The sequence below is a fragment of the Mizuhopecten yessoensis genome, unplaced genomic scaffold (assembly GCF_002113885.1).
Source record: "Mizuhopecten yessoensis strain PY_sf001 unplaced genomic scaffold, ASM211388v2 scaffold10657, whole genome shotgun sequence".
In the NCBI taxonomy this organism is placed as follows: domain Eukaryota; kingdom Metazoa; phylum Mollusca; class Bivalvia; order Pectinida; family Pectinidae; genus Mizuhopecten; species Mizuhopecten yessoensis.
The window spans coordinates 117,149-137,212 of NW_018408656.1; the positions used below are offsets into that span (position 1 = coordinate 117,149).

Below are 20,064 nucleotides of genomic sequence, written 5' to 3' on the forward strand. Positions count from 1 at the left end.
CATACTGATGTAGTACAATTCATACTGATGTAGTACAATTCATACTGATGTAGTACATACTGATGTAGTACAATTCATACTGATGTAGTACAATTCATACTGATGTAGCTTGTTTAGGTTTGCTATTTAGAAGTATTTACTGTTTGAATTCAAATGTGTTTTGTTTTGGTTAATTTTAAAGGCCTATAAATCCCCCCTCCCCCTCTTCATAGAACTAAAAATATAATGTGTAGATGAACATTTAGTCATTAGAAATGTTGTTTTTAACTTTAGGATGACAGACTGGAGAAATTTCTCGGCCTCTGTCGCCTGGCACAGGATCAGAAGCTTCCACCTCGTAAGAACGAGTCCCAGTTTGAGATGGAGCTGAAGTACAGTCTTGGAGAGATACACCTGGTGAAGGGAGAGAATCTAGTCCAGTTTCTACCCCTAATACTGGACAAACTCATACAGCTCCTGGTGCGGCCTCCTGTCATGTCTGGACAAGCCAGTAAGTAAACTTAACCATTGGTAAATCCTTGTGATTTTGTATCACTTTATTTTCATGTTTTTATAACTCCCCATTTTAGGTGGGTGAGAGGGTTGTGGTGTGGTGGGAATGGTGTTACCCAAGTGAATCCCATTCTAACTCGTTGTCATATATCTAGGGTGGTCGGGTGGAGCAGTGGATAGCGATAGCGCACTTGCCTTTCACCAAGGCGGCCGGGGTTCGATTCCCCGATCGGACCTGAAAAGGTATGGGACAACCTGCCCAACCACATGGGTTTTCTCAGGGTACTCAGGTTTCCTCCCACATTTAGACTCTCCGCACGCTAACATCAGGGCCAACAAGAGTGATAAATATAAGTTAAAATAACTTGTTTCATAATTATTGTAAAATAAATAAAATTTATATTATATTATATTCATTGTCATGTATCTGACATTTTAGGAATTTCATTTCTCAATGGGTTTTGATTGAACTTTATACAAAAGAGTTCATATTTCATGGTTCCAAGGTCAAGGACAAGGTCATCATTATGAACTATTTACAGAAATTTGTAAATCGGTAACATCACTCAAGTGACTTCATTTCACAACTGATCTTAATTGATTCAAAGTCGAGTATGAAAATGTCTCAGAAAAGTTTGTGTTTCAGTGTGCTATAAGGTAAAGATCACCACTAACTATTTATAGAAAACTGTCAAACAATGACATTGATCTGCAGGGGAGCAAGGGCATTCATGTGTTACAGACATCTTCTAGCTTTTTAACTATATATAAGGTTTTGTTTTGTATATATTTAAAAGTACTATGTTTGTTAATGAAATAATGGTTATGTAGTTAGATTTTGTCAAATTGATAACCTATTATAAGATGGTTTACTTAAAAGGCAAAAGTAGGATCTATGGGAAAAATTGAATGTATGTGCCCCCCATAATGTTCATACAGAAGTCCAGCTAAGTTTGAAGAAGGTTGAAACATCAGTAATGAGTGGTCTGTTGTGCTTTCAGTGACTATAGGACAGGCTGTGTTTGAGACCCTGGTGCAGATTGTGAAGAAGGTACATGAACTGTTGGAAGAAAAGAATGACCACAATGGTCGGAATTCCTTACTGGCCTCCTACGTACACTATTGTTCATCTCTCCCACACCCAGGCATGGTCCATCAAAGTAAGTAAATACTGGCCTCCTACGTACACTATTGTTCATCTCTCCCACACCCAGGCATGGTCCATCAAAGTAAGTAAATACTTGGATACATTCTCACACATTCTCCATAGGATTGATACTATGGATTAAAGTCAAGACTGCCTTGTAGAAGTTCAGGGATTTAATCAGGAGTAATGTATTTATTAGGCCAAGCAAAACATTTTTGTTTTTCCCCGAAACCTTGCCTACCCGAAGTTATAGTGCCTATACCTAACATTTTTAGTTAATTTTTCAAAGAAGCATAATTATGCATTATTAAAATCTAGATCGCTCTCCTACATAAACCACATACAATTTTATTTTTTTTATACGTGTCTACCTATATCTATCTGCCCAAATTGTTTCAATGTTACAGGAAACAAATCTATTTTTTGTTTAACCTTACAGTTAGGAGCATGTAAATAATGTGAATCAGAAGGCTTCCTTTGTACATAGTCTGTAGATCTCACCATCAGAAAAAAAATTCAATAGAAAGAAATGCTTACATTTCACATATGGAATATGAATTTGTGTTATAATTTCAGCAACCTTACCAAACCTGAATTCTTCATCTGGATATAACACTCTGGGGCGACCCTCATCACTGCCGGTGTCCAAGCAGCCGTACCAGAGGAGCAACAGTAACCCTGACTTGGCTGGCAGTACCCCTACTAGTCCTGATAACGAGGTCCAAGGCATCATTGGTACGACTTATCTTCAGTTCAGTTAAAAAAAAACATATTTTATAAGACAAAAACTAAGCTGTTGTGATAGAGATTAGTGTCCTGACCATAGTTTTGAAAATGTAATAAATATAGGATCTTACATGAGTTTCCATTTTATATGAGATTTATGAAATGAGTCTAAAAGAATTTTTCAATTGAGGCTTGCCTAAATGAAAAACTATGACGAGATTCATTAATTTTGTATGAAATGAAAAAGAGTATAAGATCCTTTTTATCACATAATCAAGATTTGTGGCATTTATTCATGTAAAATGACAATTTTCATGCATCTTTGAAATGTAAAAAGCAGCCATTTTGACTCCAATGCGTAAATCTGTGACGTCATGTACTTGTCCTAGCTATAGGCGTGATGTCACAATGGAAACAAATGAAAATTTCAACCAATCACAGGGCTGATAGGTCATATTACATGGGTTAATACTCAAAAAATATGACATGGGTATATTCACTGGATAACACAGTACATTATGTGATAATGTTATATACATGACTGTTTTGGTTACAGTAATATCAGCTTGGTCACTACACTTGGATCAAATAACCGCATATGATAATGATTTAGTGTTTCTATAGAACATTGTGTTGCCTGACCACAGGTGGTAGTGGGCGTTACCTAGACAGGACTGGCAGTATGAAAGGAAATGANAATACCGTCCACACAACTGACGTTAAAATCAATCAATATACTCCCCTGATAAATACCGTCCACACAACTGACGTTAAAATCAATCAATATACTCCCCTGATAAATACCGTCCACACAACTGACGTTAAAATCAATCAATATACTCCCCTGATAAATACCGTCCACACAACTGACGTTAAAATCAATCAATATACTCCCCTGATAAATACCGTCCACACAACTGACGTTAAAATCAATCAATATACTCCCCTGATAAATACCGTCCACACAACTGACGTTAAAATCAATCAATATACTCCCCTGATAAATACCGTCCACACAACTGACGTTAAAATCAATCAATATACTCCCCTGATAAATACCGTCCACACAACTGACGTTAAAATCAATCAATATACTCCCCTGATAAATACCGTCCACACAACTGACGTTAAAATCAATCAATATACTCCCCTGATAAATACCGTCCACACAACTGACGTTAAAATCAATCAATATACTCCCCTGATAAATACCGTCCACACAACTGACGTTAAAATCAATCAATATACTCCCCTGATAAATACCGTCCACACAACTGACGTTAAAATCAATCAATATACTCCCCTGATAAATACCGTCCACACAACTGACGTTAAAATCAATCAATATACTCCCCTGATAAATACCGTCCACACAACTGACGTTAAAATCAATCAATATACTCGCCTGATGAATACCTAGCTACCATACATCTGACGTTAAAATCAATCAATATACTCCCCTGATAAATACCGTCCACACAACTGACGTTAAAATTAATCAATATACTCCCCTGATAAATACCGTCAATACAACTGACGTTTGAAATGTACAGTATATATATAGATGACAGAAGATGAAATGTACAGTATATATATAGATGACAGAAGATAAAATGTACAGTATATATATAGACAGAAGATAATAATACTTGATAGTGTATGTACAAATCCAATTGATGTAATACTTACTTGTGTGTATCTTTCTAAATTGTCAATAAAAGTGTTGTATATTTGTTGACTGTGTAAATTGTTCTGCATTTGTTGACTATATAAATTGTTGTGTATTTTATTTATGGACTATGTAAATTTAATGTGTATAAATGAGCTATTTGAAAACAGTAAATATGATGTTTTTTTGTAGACGGTTCATGAAGAGCTAACACTACAGTGGTTGGTTCTAAGTGGCCCCGTTCGTGAAGTTGCCCTTGCTCACTCCTGGTTCTTCTTTGAGCTTATTGTAAGTACGACACTGCCATTCAAAATACCACAGTACAGCTATGACTGATAAACGGTTGTTAAATCTATCAGATTTCTTAACTTTTTCCTATCCATCATATCCTATATGGGTTGTCTTAAATGTTGTCTTTGTGGTTTGAAATGACAATTATGTAGAACGTGTATTTTATGTAGATAAAAAGTATAGCTGAACACCTGGCTAAGACGGACAGGCTGAGCATCCCACGTCAGATGAGATTTCCCGACCACTTCATAGACGATATCAACTCTCTCATCGGCACCTTCATGCGTGACATCCTAGACAGGTACATCAAGGTATGTATACGTAGTTCAAAGTAACTCTTACGTTTTTTTAGAATTTCAGATTTACTTCAGTTTACTTGATGGAATGATGAGATTACTTGATGGAATGATGAGATGAATTGTTAAATAAATATTAATTGTGTGTTTGTGATTGCCAGGACCCACCACTAATCCGAAGCCTCAACACCAGTTTGGCGTTCTTCCTACATGATCTAATTTCCTACATGGATAGAGGCTATGTGTTCCAGCTCATACGCCAGTACTGCAAAACAGTAAGTTAACTGTGTCTTTACACAGTAAATATTAAAGTAATTGGTGTAAATTGTGGAGTATGTAAATGTGTTGTGTATTTGTGGACTGTGTAAATGATTTTTTTACATTTAATACTAATTGGTGTAAACTGTTAAAGGTGAATGGTACAGTTGTTAGTGTCCTGGGTTGTACAATTCATTTGCCTGATACCCAAGATAAGTACATTTCATGTCAGCTACCTGATACCCAAGACAAGTACATTTCATGCCAGCTACCTGATACCCAAGACAAGTAAATTTCATGTCAGCCTCCTTATACCCAAGACAAGTACATTTCATGTCAGCTAACTTATACCCAAGATAAGTAAATTTGATGTCAGCTAACTGATACCCAAAAACAAGGAAATTTCATGTCAGCTACCTGAGACCCAAGACAGGTAAATTTCATGTCAGCTACCTGATACCCAAGACAAGTAAATTTCATGTCAGCTATCTGATACCCAAGACAAGTAAATTTCATGTCAGCTATCTGATACCCAAGACAAGTAAATTTCATGTCAGCCTCCTTATACCCAAGACAAGTACATTTCATGTCATCTATCTGATACCCAAGACAAGTACATTTCATGCCAGCTACCTGATACCCAAGACAAGTAAATTTCATGTCAGCTATCTGATACCCAAGACAAGTAAATTTCATGTCAGCCTCCTTATACCCAAGACAAGTACATTTCATGTCAGCTACCTGATACCCAAGACAAGTAAATTTCATGTCAGCTACCTGATACCCAAGATTTGTAAATTCAATGTTGAAACTAGTGACCATTTTCAATGATTGATATAAGATTACAGAGTTTGGGCTAGGAAAAGTTTTCAGAATCAGCCTGCGAGTAAATACTCCAAATGTGAAATTGTACACCTATATAATTATGACAGTTCAGTTAAATTGACGGTCTTACAGTTTTTAATTGATTTTGAGATGTTTGCCAATAAAAGAAAAGAAAAGAAATTTGTGAGATTGTAGATTTAAATATATAGGACCTTAACAGCCTGTCAACACAAAAAAAACAATAAATAAATAAGAAGGAAGCAGTTCTGAACGCAAGTAACATGCTTTTAGATGTTTTATTTATTGTGGAACCTAAACAATGTTGAAACCTTCTTCAGAAAGTGTTGATAAGCTATCAGGAAGATTGTGACATTGTATATACTGGTATCAGATTGACTACTTACCCTGTATATAGAGAATAATACATGCCTTTTTCCATATCACACCCAGTATCAACCCGAGACTGCAATATCAGCCGAAGGCCCGAGGGCTGATATTAGTCGAGGATTGATACTGGGTGTGATATGGAAAAAGTGATGTTTTATTCTGTTTATTACATACTTACTAATAAAAGCTACTATCTTATGATAATTTTTTCTTTTGAAATATTGAAAAACGAAAAAAAAATCAAAAAGGGGTGTGGAAAAAGTCATGATTTATTCTGTTTATTACATACTTACTAATAAAAGCTACTATCTTACGATAATTTTTTTCTTTTGAAATATTGAAAAACGAAAAAAATCCAAAAGGGGTGTGATATTGGTTTTGCGGGCTGATACGGGTTTTTGGGGTGTGATATGGCGGGGGCTGATACAGGTTTTGGGGTGTGATACGGCGAGGGCTGATATGGGTAAGAACAATTGTGTCGTATCGCATATACAAAAAACACGTATTTATTAGTAAGTATGTAATAAATACTGGTATGAGAAAGACTATTTACTTCGGCTAATAGGACGACTCTGATGTTGCAGAGACTATATCAAACCTATTATACAAGTAGTGTCCTTTGTTTTATTACAGGGCCTCAGATTGGCTATGTAGGTTAACAATAAAACTGATGCTCATGGAGACTATATAAAACTAAATGTCCAAGTGTCTTACATTGTATCACACAGATTTCAGACAGGCTGCGTACCTTGGCTGACGGTACGACTCTGATGCTGTTGAGACTCGACTTTATCCGTATTATCTGCAGCCATGAGCATTTCTTTCCCTTGAATCTTCCATTTGCCACTCCACTGACCCCGTCCGGTAACTCATCGAGCCCGACCCCCAGCATCTCCAGCATCACCTCCGCCACGTCCTACACCTCGACCAGCACCCTGACAGACAAAGGCCGCTTCTACGAGCTCACCCTGGAGTTCCGACAACAACATTTCTTAGTGGGCCTCATGTTATCTGACCTTGCCGTGGCACTGGAGACATTGTAAGTTTCAGACAAGATAGTATATCGTTATGATAATTCATGGGACATGGCTGCCACTGATTTTGTCTATATTACAGTATTATAGTGGTATTTATTACTATTAAGCTCTGTGTGACAACTTAAAGCTGAATTGCCTTATTTCTATGATTAAAAAGGTGTGATATTTTGGATTAATTATTAATAAATTTAATCAGCAGAAACCTTTCTGGTGAGTAAAATCAAACATTATGATAGTGGATATGATCTGTATCTTACCTTAGTGTGTGTACTTGTATCTGTAAGTTGGTTTTTCCTCTACAGCCACCCTGCCATACACCAGCGTGCTATCACCATGGTATGTAACATGTTGTACAACCACGACCTGGACGTACGCTACACAGACCCAGAGATGAAGAGCAGACTAGCTGCCCTATACATGCCCCTCATAGGCATAGTAATAGATGCCCTCTCTCAGNCGTATTTATTAGTAAGTATGTAATAAATACTGGTATGAGAAAGACTACTTACTTCGGCTAATAGGACGACTCTGATGTTGCAGAGACTATATCAAACCTATTATACAAGTAGTGTCCTTTGTTTTATTACAGGGCCTCAGATTGGCTATGTAGGTTAACAATAAAACTGATGCTCATGGAGACTATATAAAACTAAATGTCCAAGTGTCTTACATTGTATCACACAGATTTCAGACAGGCTGCGTACCTTGGCTGACGGTACGACTCTGATGCTGTTGAGACTCGACTTTATCCGTATTATCTGCAGCCATGAGCATTTCTTTCCCTTGAATCTTCCATTTGCCACTCCACTGACCCCGTCCGGTAACTCATCGAGCCCGACCCCCAGCATCTCCAGCATCACCTCCACCACGTCCTACACCTCGACCAGCACCCTGACAGACAAAGGCCGCTTCTACGAGCTCACCCTGGAGTTCCGACAACAACATTTCTTAGTGGGCCTCATGTTATCTGACCTTGCCGTGGCACTGGAGACATTGTAAGTTTCAGACAAGATAGTATATCGTTATGATAATTCATGGGACATGGCTGCCACTGATTTTGTCTATATTACAGTATTATAGTGGTATTTATTACTATTAAGCTCTGTGTGACAACTTAAAGCTGAATTGCCTTATTTCTATGATTAAAAAGGTGTGATATTTTGGATTAATTATTAATAAATTTAATCAGCAGAAACCTTTCTGGTGAGTAAAATCAAACATTATGATAGTGGATATGATCTGTATCTTACCTTAGTGTGTGTACTTGTATCTGTAAGTTGGTTTTTCCTCTACAGCCACCCTGCCATACACCAGCGTGCTATCACCATGGTATGTAACATGTTGTACAACCACGACCTGGACGTACGCTACACAGACCCAGAGATGAAGAGCAGACTAGCTGCCCTATACATGCCCCTCATAGGCATAGTAATAGATGCCCTCTCTCAGCTGTACGACCCCAGGGTCGAAGGTCGGTACAGAAACTCGGGAAACTTTGAGGATGATGAAGGGGATAAAATCAGCCATCGAGTTGCCATGGCAATAGCTGGAGGAGAAGGTGTGTTTGGAGGCAGAGTCTCTGAAACTCCTCACTCCAGCAACAGCAAGGTTTGTTCACTTCCTTATCCTTACATTTCCGTCACATGATGTCGGTAAATATTTAGCACAAGTTTGGGCTATTGTAGTTTTTTTTAAGATTTTCGTGTCATGATGTATTACAGAAAATTGAAATAAAAACAACATCTTTTTCTTTTATGGTTCATAGGTGTCAAGTCTCTCCAGCTACTACTGATCTCAACATTATTTTAATCAATCGTCATCTTTTCTTCATTTTGTTTATTCATGAAGTTTTTGGTAAATTTTTTCATTCCTTAAATTAATTCAGAATACCAATGAATTGGCTTGTTAAATCATGAGTGTCCCCATCATGTTTTCACCCATACTTGCTTACCAATTGTTTTCCCATTAGATTTTTACCTTACCTGAAATGTGCTTTTGCAGGCCAAAAAGTGTCCCCTGAGTGCGGAATGCACGCGCAACCTGCTCATCTGTTTTATGTGGGTGCTGAAGAATGCAGACCAGACGGTTCTGCGACAGTGGTGGACTGACCTCAACATCGGTGTCCTCAGCCAACTGCTCGAGGTCGTCTACTTTGCCATCTCCAATTTTGAATACAAGGTTTGTCCCATCACTGCAACACAAGCCATTGGTTTATTTATAAGTTTATTTTAGCTAGTTGCATAATCTTTTTATCTTGTTTTTATAATTTAATAGTGCAGTTCTAGTTTTTGTCAAGATCCTTTTTTTTAGTTTGTTTTATAAAAAAAAGTTTTTTTAGGACCTAAAAATGGATATTAATGATTTATGAACTCTAATCTGTGATTATGACATTGATATACTAGGTTAAGATTTGATGTAGGGTTGTTATAGTTTTGATGTAGGGTTGTTATAGATTTGTTTGTTATAAGAAATCTTCTCTTTAAGGTATAGAGTCCTACCACGTTTCTACAGTATTATTTTATTTGAGACTATTAATTTGATTTTTCTGGTCTCATTTTGTTCGTACTTGGTGGTAAATTGTATTTGTTAGATAACATACATGTGTTAAGCCTAATTAACCATATTCTGAAATCAGAAATGATGTTTGTGGCTTGTTTTTGGAGATTATGAGGGATATATATGGCCAGGCACATGATGGGATCCTTGCTGAAATGTCTAGTGTTTTATTTTCTGCAAAAAAGTTAACAATCTATTATTTCTGGTTGATGGCCTTCGAAGGAAAGTAGAGCATTTTGAAGTTATTCCGAGTTATTTATAGCAGAAGAAGTATTAACATATCAAATACCATGACGGGTGGCACAAACTATCCCTGCTATATAATGACTAAGCCCAGGAATCAAATCCCCATGGTGGATTGGAGATGCTTTTATGATAAAGGAAATAAAAAGAACTTTATTACTTTCAAATATGAATCTTTGCTGTAGAGCAACTCCAAATTAAAAAAAATGCCAAACAAATTTGAACTCTTTTTCATTAGAGGTACACACAGAGCACTGGGACTCTATACCTTAAAGAACTCTTCCGTTTTAAGAAGAAATATTTTGGATAAATTCTAAAAATCATCTGTTTATAATTTGTTTGATCAACACCACAACATTTATCAATCTATAATTACAAGGAATTTGAATTTGACATAACTGTATTATATTCTGCTACCATCTGTTCGTCCTATATTTTGGTAATCAATTACAAGTTTTTATCATTTCAGGCATTTAAACATGTCTAAGCATGCTTAGTGTTGTTTTTGGCATGTTCTGTTCATGATACTGTAATTATTTTGTAACACTTAGTAAACAGTTATTAGTATAATGATGTAGTTGAAAGTTTGTAGTACAATATTTTGTTCAGGATGTAATGAATGTGTGGCAGATAAGAATGTTTTTGCTTTCTTTAAAGAAAAGTTAAGTTTCTCATCTACTTAGTCAATCCAAATAATTTACAAACTTTGAATTTCAATAATTATGGATTAACAAATGTAGACACTAAGAGTTATCTCCCTTACAAAATGCATGCCATCCATACATTTTGTAAAATACTCCTGTTATTGTCTTAACGGCATGATTCAGTGTTGTTGGTGATGATTGTGGTAGTTTTGTATCATTGGGTGTGGTGTCTTCTAGTGTTCATAAACTCTCCTTTCCATCTCTTCCCAGCTTATAACTAATTCATTACCATCATGTTTGCTTTTTTCAGTAACTTTGAAAGCAGATTAATTTGAAATGTATACATAATAAAGACTTAGAGCTGTCATGTTTAGTGCTAAATTTTATACCAAAATATCCAACTTTTCTTGTACTAACCATTTAGTAAATTCCCCAGGCAGTGATATAGTACACAGACATACATAACAAACCTCAGGGGACCTAATATATTAGTTCTCTATACAGTAAAACAGGTTTATAACAAACCTCAGGGGACCTAATGTGTTAATTCTCTATACAGTAAAACTTGTTTATAACAAACCCCAGGGGCCCTAAGATATTTGTTCTCTATACAGTAAAACTTGTTTATAACAAACCCCAGGGGACCTTAGACATTACTTCCCTATACAGTAAAACAGATTTATAACAAACCCCAGGGGACCTCAGATAATAGTTCTCTATACAGTAAAACAGATTTATAACAAACCCCAGGAGACCTTAGACATTACTTCCCTATACAGTAAAACAGATTTATAACAAACCCCAGGGGACCTTAGACATTACTTCCCTATACAGTAAAACAGATTTATAACAAACACCAGGGGACCTAATGTATTAATTCTCTATACAGTAAAACTTGTTTATAACAAACCCCAGGGGCCCTAAGATATTTGTTCTCTATACAGTAAAACTTGTTTATAACAAACCCCAGGGGACCTTAGACATTACTTCCCTATACAGTAAAACAGATTTATAACAAACCCCAGGGGACCTCAGATAATAGTTCTCTATACAGTAAAACAGATTTATAACAAACCCCAGGGGACCTTAGACATTACTTCCCTATACAGTAAAACAGATTTATAACAAACACCAGGGGACCTAATGTATTAATTCTCTATACAGTAAAACTTGTTTATTACAAACCCCAGGGGCCCTAAGATATTTGTTCTCTATACAGTAAAACTTGTTTATTACAAACCCCAGGGGCCCTAAGATATTTGTTCTCTATACAGTAAAACATGTTTATAACAAACCCCAGGGGACCTAAGATAATAGTTCTCTATACAGTAAAACAGGTGTATAACAAACCCCAGGGGACCTAAGACATTAGTTATCTATATAGTAAAACAGGTTTATAACAAACCCCTAATGAGACATCAATGTTATTTATTATTACAAATTGACAAAAAGTGTATTTCTATAAAAATATGTTAACTATATCGTGATTGGCAGTAAAATCAGCATCTGATACAATTGTACCTTACTTCAGACTAGACGTGTGAGGATTAGCTGTGTTAACACAGATAAGGTAAGGGACAGGTTCTGTCGGAGCTTTACCTTGTAGGACAGAAACATGTCGTAATTATCGGAGCTTGATCGTACTAGTCGTTGGTGCAGTACTGTGTGGTATGTTTGTTGCTGCTCACTCGGGTTGGTCAGAGGATTTGCGTGACTTGCGGTTGTTGAAATGAATTCCTCTTTGCCTCATTCACCAGCTTTCCGTTTTTTTTTCCAAATCCCGCATCAGGTTTCGGTCGCTTCTCCTACCCGGCTACATTACCGAAATCTCATTCCATTCACATACATCTTATTGGTCATATCCCTGAAATATTGTCCTGATCTTTTTGAAGGTTTGGTTTATCTTATTATGTTAATAGTTCCACATCATCAGCAGTAGAAGAATGAACATACATCAATATTAATTTAATCACTATGAAAACTAGTCTAGTACTTTCATTCATCATTTTCACACCATCATATATATTCACTTACGAAAGTGCGAAATCCTTTTTCAGTGCAACTTTAATATCACATTCTGTTAAATTATTGGTCAATGTAAATACGATATAAAATAGTAAACTTCATAATCTAGTGTAGACTAGCATGATATAGATGTGGGGCTTACAATTAATCCACAAGTCTGACAATTCTGTAACAACACCTTCATTGTGCATGTTGATGCACCATGCCTGGAGTAACAGTTTTCTCCCCTATTAGACAGAGATATCTACACCGGGAAAAGATATCTTTGTCTTACCTTACCCTAGGGTAAAGACGGGGGGATTCCCCTGTCGTAACATGACATCATGTCAACGATGCAATGTCGAGACGTTAACATTAGCAAATCATGGAAGATAACTCTGATGTGCTGGAAATTGTGAAATAAACGTTCCCAGTTTATGAAATAACTGTACTTGTATTTGATGTGGGAGAAACAAATCATCCCCCCACTTTAGGAGTAAGACGGAAAAATCTCAACTCTGGGGATAAAATTCTTAAATGGCTGGCCCTCGGCAAGCCTCAGGCTAGACATTTATAATCTTACCCCTTGGGTTGAGATTTTTCTGTCTTACCCCTAGGTGGGGAAAGATTATATAGGTCAGTTATTTAAGACTCAATTAATGATTATCATCTAGTCATTTGTGAATATTTATTAATTTCAAAATTGGTGTTTGAAACGTACAAATTCAAATATTTATTTTCCAAATTAAAAAACCCCCCAGAAATTCAGCTTTTAGATTTATCTCTGTAACATGTACCTAATATATATCATTTTAGACATTTCTTTTTACATCTTATCATAAAATATATAGTAGTCATTACTCTCAAACAAGAATTGCACGATATATTATAGTTTTGTAACCAACCATACTTATATATACACAAAATCTTTTAAGCTATAATAATTAGCATAACATGAGATATTTTCAAAATTAAAAAAAATAAATATTTAAAGATCCATATTTACAACATAGACGTTTATTTTATACAAGAATTTCATGCATGGTTGTATGGAGATAAATACAAGGCAGTTACCACTCAAGTGTAGTACCAGAATGCAGCATGTTCCCATGACAACTAAAACTAATGACCTTGACATTTCAAGAGTGAGTGGCATGTACAAATTGATCCTTTAATTGGGGGATCCAGCGGGCTGACAATACCACAGCATAATTATGTTTTACGGTAGTGTAGTATGATACTGTCATTGGGAAGTAGGGGTTGGGGTGTTATTGTATTTTAATGTCAATCTATATGATACTGTCGTTGGAGGGTTGGGGTTACTGTATTGTAATATAATACTGTCGTTTGAGGGTTGGGGTTACTGTATTGTAATATAATACTGTCATTTGAGGGTTGGAGTTACTGTATTGTAGTATAATACTGTCGTTTGAGGGTTGGGGTTACTGTATTGTAATTTAATACTGTCATTGGAGGGTTGGGGTTACTGTATTGTAATATAATTCTGTCGTTGGAGGGTTGGGGTTACTGTAATGTAATATAATTCTGTCGTTTGAGGGTTGGGGTTACTGTATGGTAATATAATACTGTCGTTGGGGCAGTGGGGGTGGTGTGGGGATATTACTGTAGTGTTATAGGAAACTGTATTGGTGCAGGGAATTATACAGATCTGTATTAGGATACTGTCATTTGGGAACGATACATTGGTGTAAAATGTTAATGTTTTTGGGGGATAGGGATGAGGGCATTACTGTAGTGTTAGATGATGCTGTCTTAGTGGGTAGGTTCTGGGGGGGTATTTGGGATTGAAACAATAGTGTCATATGATACTGTCATTGTCTGTTGTTCTGAGAATAGCTGAATTGAATTATTTAAAGTTTCTTACCACTTCCTACTACAGTGTTGTAGTAATGATCAAATCAGTCTTGGCTGTAGGTATTGTCAGGCCGCAGATTATTATATAGAGTTCTTAAAAGTAGACCAATTTACTAAGAAGGGGGGTGATCTAATTGACCATTCAGGGGAAATGGACAGTGGTCAACACGATTAGGCCCCACCTCTCTGTATCCACGGAAACACTGGCTGATTGGCAGGAAAGCCCGACTAATATGGGCTCTCGACCCAAAAGTGCAAGTCTACCCAAATCCTATGAGCAGATCTGGGAGGGCATTCAGCGAAAATCACAGGACCTTCTGAAGGGGCCCGGATCCCTTCTAAACAGAAGTTTTAGCAAAGACGACCCCTACAATCAGGTATAGACCTTGGGTTTCATAGAATGCAGGATATTGGCTCTCTCTCTCATTCTTTTTTATTTTATTTTCGTTATTTATTTTGTAACTGTAGTCATATTTAGTTTTTTTCTTCTTTTCTTTCTTCCTGCTGCTACTTTGTTTAATTTTATGTAGATATTCTACGCACTGTCTTGAGGCTCATCGTCTCCTCGATATGAGATGTATGCTTCTATGCTATACATAAGTCCACTCTTTGTAAGCTTGCTTTGATGAGCTTCATGCAGCTTTAAACATTAATGTCCTCCTGACTGTGGGCATCAGTTTGTTGTGTAGCCTGTAGGTAATCTTTACTGTTTGGATAGCAAAGTTTTCCTCAGTTTAGAACACCTGGTGCCAAGTACCAGTAAGCTGTTGTTATGGTGTGGCATCCGTCGTCAATCAAACTTTTTCTTCAAAAAACCACTCGCCATAGGAATGAAATACCTAGGGTCATAGAATTTGCCAATTAAGTAGCTTCCCAGGATAGAGAACTATAAAGTGTCCTCAAAAAAGTTAACCTTGACCTTCTTGATAGAGCCATGGTGCTAGTGAATGGTCCTTTGACATATAAAAATAAAGGTAAACTGTATTGGTGTGTCAGATTGTTTGCGTGCACAATGTTTGAAACAGACATTAAGTAATATTGGGAAGCAGGTTGATTTTAAAGTATGTGTTTACTTCAGATCTAGAGATCTGAGGGATATGCAAATGGTTATGTGACTAATGCTGACACTGTCCAAGGAACCAAGCTACGTTGTGTTGACAATAGACAACAGCCTCCTCAACACTTAGTGTTTACAGTTTTCATAGAGGAACCAAGCTGCGTTATGTTGACAATGGACAGCAGCCTCCTCAACACTTCGTGTTTACAGTGTTCATAGGGGAACCAAGCTACGTTATGTTGCCAATGGACAACAGCCTCCTCAACCCTTAGTGTTTACAGTGTTCTTAGAGGAACCAAGCTACGTTGTGTTGACAATGGACAACAGCCTCCTCAACACTTAGTGTTTACAGTGTTACGTTATGTTGACAATAGACAACAGCCTCCTCGATACTTAGTGTTTACAGTGTTCATAGAGGAACCAAGCTACGTTATGTTGACAATGGACAACAGCCTCCTCGACACTTAGTGTTTACAATGTTCATAGAGGAACTAAGCTACGTTATGTTGACAATAGACAACAGCCTCCTCAACACTTAGTGTTTGCAATGTTCATAGAGGAACCAAGCTACGTTATGTTGACAATGGACAATAGCCTCCTCAACACTTAGTGTTTACAGTGGTCATAGAGGAACCAAGCTACGTTATGTTGACAATGGACAACAGCCTCCTCAACACTTAGTGTTTGCAATGTTCATAGAGGAACCAAGCTACGTTGTGTTGACAATGGACAATAGCCTCCTCAACACTTAGTGTTTACAGTGTTCATAGAGGAACTAAGCTACGTTATGTTGACAATGGACAACAGCCTCCTCAACCCTTAGTGTTTACAGTGTTACGTTATGTTGACAATAGACAACAGCCTGCTCGATACTTAGTGTTTACAGTGTTCATAGAGGAACCAAGCCACGTTATGTTGACAATGGACAACAGCCTCCTCAACACTTAGTGTTTGCAATGTTCATAGAGGAACCAAGCTACGTTGTGTTGACAATAGACAACAGCCTCCTCGACACTTAGTGTTTACAATGTTCATGGAGGAACCAAGCTACGTTATGTTGACAATGGACAACAGCCTCCTCAACACTTAGTGTTTACAGTGTTCATAGTATTGTTATACTTTGCAGCTGAGAATATTACGGCTGTAAAATTGGCATAAAAGGTACAAGTCTGACCACAATATTACAGCTTGTTACAAGTCACAGAAATTATGCTGTGGATCTGCTCATCAAAAGTCTGCATACACATACTTGCCAACTCTCCCTATTTAGGAGGGAGACGCCCAATTTTTTTCCCTTAAATTTAGTATTTTCAACCAGTGAATTTGCTAAACTATTCCTACATTCTAAGATCTTTTGACTTCAACTGATAGAACGACTCAAAATATGTCATTTTCCAGGGTTATGTTGTCTCTAGGGATTGTATACACAAATTATATTTATGTTTTAATTTTGAGTATGCAGAATCTCCCCCATGGAAATTTCAAAAAGTTGGCAAGTATAGCACACAGTGGGTTACTAACATAATAATGGTCCAGGTGAGCGCTGCAGGCCCACTGGGCTTCTTGTTTATTTCGTTAATTTTTTTTGCAGTTATAATGTATATAAGACTGGATTGGGAAGACCTTTTCTATATATCCCATTGAAGTTGATGTTCTGTAAAACTGTTTTTTTCCAATTATATCTGGCTCCAACACTTATCTTTGTAAAGTGCGCAGAAACAGAACAGCTACCATCTAGGTTGATACATAAATTTGAAAACATTATCTTGTTTTCTCGTATACAGCAAAATTTTGTTTCCTAATTTTATTTTAATTTTATTTCTGTTTTGAGTTTTTTAGATTAAACTCCTTGAAAATTTATGTTAAACTGATGAAAAGAGCCTGCGAAATTCAGATGTCAGTAAGATTTCAATGTTTACTTGTCTGGTAATTAAGTACATGTTTTTGTGTCCAAATGTACGTATTTTTGATATTTACCATAATGTACTACATTTCATTGAAGGTGTTATTATGTTGTATCCGTCACCCTTACATCGCTGTACCTTGACCAGGTGGTAGATGTATGCTTGGCATGTTTAGCCCTAGCTAGACAGAAACCCACCATATATATATATGTACGATGCTATAAAAGTGAGCAGTGTTCGTTTGTGGAATTTTTTGTGAACAGGTCAAAATTTACCGATTATGTTGTGATACAGCTTTGATTTAGACCTTTGTCTGAAATATAAATGATTTTTTCACTAATTAAATTGTTGAAGGTCATTTAAGTACGCAAGAAAGTTGATTTGATTGACATGAAATTGAACGAAAAAATGACACACCACAAAACTGTGCACTTTTGTAGTATATGCCTAAGTATTGTGACCTAGACCGGCTGTGGCCACCACGAGACACGAGGCCTTGTATCTATGTACCACCTGTACCCTTACACTTAGTCGTAGAGCAGGATGAATGGACACTTTATATGATCGTATTGTTGGGTTGTCATTTATGTAAAAGTGCTGTTCATGTTCAGCACAATGACTATTATTGGTAACAGTGACACACTTTGTACTTTCTTCTCTATATTGGTTGTCTTTTTTTTTATTTTGGCCTTTGCTACCTTTAGAGCTACATTCTAACATGATTTTCATGAATAGGATTGTAATCTTTGTATAAAAGGAACTTTAAAGGGGCCTTTCAATCATTTTCTGTTTCATGATAGTTAAGACTATTTAAAGAATACCTTTTGATTATATAATTCTCCTTCCAACTTTTAAGCCTTCTCTTTCTCCAATAGATTTCTCCTTCCCACCCCACTTCATTGCTTATATGAGCCTATATGAGGAAGTTATATACTCAGTGTAATTTGTTAAAGTCTTCTGGTATCTTTTCTGTAACTGTCAAAGGGTAAACATTAATTCAAAATTAATAGTATCTCTGATAATTGTAGTTTGAAACAGTTTGCTCAGTAATTCATTTTGATTCATGATTTCATATTAAAAGGTATGTGTCATGTGTGACCTTGATTTTAACACATAAGAAGAAAACTGATTGAATTTTCATTATCTTTGTTCCTTGAGTGAAATTTGATGAGGAGATGTAATGGAAGTACTAACGTTTTTTGCCGCTGTTTTCCAGGGTAAGAAGAGTCTCTCACAATGCTCACAACAGACACTGAAGAAGAGTGTTGACATGAAGTCACGCCTGGAGGAGGCCATTCTTGGTAACCTCAATGCTCGCACAGAGATGATGCTGAGGAGGAAGCAGATTCCTTATTCTCAAGGTAAATCTCAGGTCCTTGATGTACAAATATTAACTATGGTGAAGAAACAGCAATATAAAAGAAATCGGAACGCTAAACTCTTTTCATGTGGGAAAAAGATTGCTCTTGGAATATCTAAACTAATTTTGATGTCAATATATATGCAGATAATTTTGTTTGGTTGAAGGTTGATGTGATCTTAAGAATTACAATCTTACGCGTTCTAGCTCTCTTGAACTAAGTGTATTGCAAGGGTTAAAGGTAGTTGTCCAATCATGGTTTCTTACTTGAATGAAAAATGTTACTATAAAGACAGGGAAAGCTTTTTCTTTAAGCAATACAACAGTGTCTTTAATTTCAATTTGCACAAATTTAATTGAATTGTGTGGGTGTGTCTGCAGGTGATAGAACACCCCCATCTGGACCAGCAGGGGGAGATAACCGGCTGCGCTGGAGAAAGGACCAGCTCCAATGGAAACCTTCGTATGAGACATTTGACAGGTAAAGCCACCCAGGGGGTCAACAATCCAGAAACTATTTTCTGATTAAAGATATTATTCTTTCTTCTTAAACTTTTTCTGAAACCAAAATTTCTGTATTGGCAATAGATCACCATTAATTTAATCATTGATTACTGAGAAATATGGTTTATTTTTTAAAGTAAAATGTTTAGATTCTGATTACCCTTTGTATGTTGTCTGCCCATCTGATGTCCGTCCTTAAACAATTCTTGTTATCGCTATTTCTCAGAAAGTACTGGAGGGATCATTCTAAACTTGGATATGTATGTTCCCTTAGTCTCTAGTTGTGCATGTGTACTTTTGAGACTGATTGGATAAACCAAATGGCCAACAGGTGGTCATTTCGGATTTTGACATTATAGGTTTGTTATCGCTATTTCTCAGCAAGAACTGGAAACACCTTTTTCAAATTTGATCTGTAAGTTCCCCATGGTCCCTAGTTGTGCATGTTTACTTTTTAGACTGACTGGACAAACAAAATGGCCAACAGATGACCATCTTGGATTTTGACAGTTAAGGTTTGATATCACTATTCCTCACCAAGTGCTGGAGGGATCTTTTTTCAAATATGATATATATAGGTTCCTGTTGGTCTTTGATAGGGAATGTTTACTATTGAGACTGATGTGTAGCCAACTTATATTTTGACATTTAAGATTTGTTATTGCTATTTCACAGAGCACTGGAGGGTTTCCCTTGGTCTCTTGTTGTGCATGTTTACTTTTGAGACTGACTGCACAGGCAAAATGACAATTGTAGGTTTCCCTTGCATCCCTCCTTTAAAATACCCCT

General features: G+C 36.6%; 1 protein-coding gene across 1 annotated transcript in view; it reads left to right on the top strand.

Annotated features, from left to right (window-relative positions):
• Positions 1–20,064, top strand: part of LOC110461761 (dedicator of cytokinesis protein 7-like) — a 64,082-nt gene that overhangs the window by 30,725 nt on the left and 13,293 nt on the right. Inside the window, 13 exon segments of the mRNA XM_021515397.1 lie at positions 274–490; positions 1,494–1,652; positions 2,216–2,374; positions 3,013–3,068; positions 4,191–4,322; positions 4,496–4,636; positions 4,783–4,896; positions 6,820–7,130; positions 8,424–8,736; positions 9,130–9,306; positions 14,597–14,827; positions 18,628–18,772; positions 19,153–19,252. Of these exon segments, the coding sequence (XP_021371072.1) occupies positions 274–490; positions 1,494–1,652; positions 2,216–2,374; positions 3,013–3,068; positions 4,191–4,322; positions 4,496–4,636; positions 4,783–4,896; positions 6,820–7,130; positions 8,424–8,736; positions 9,130–9,306; positions 14,597–14,827; positions 18,628–18,772; positions 19,153–19,252 (2,255 nt within the window).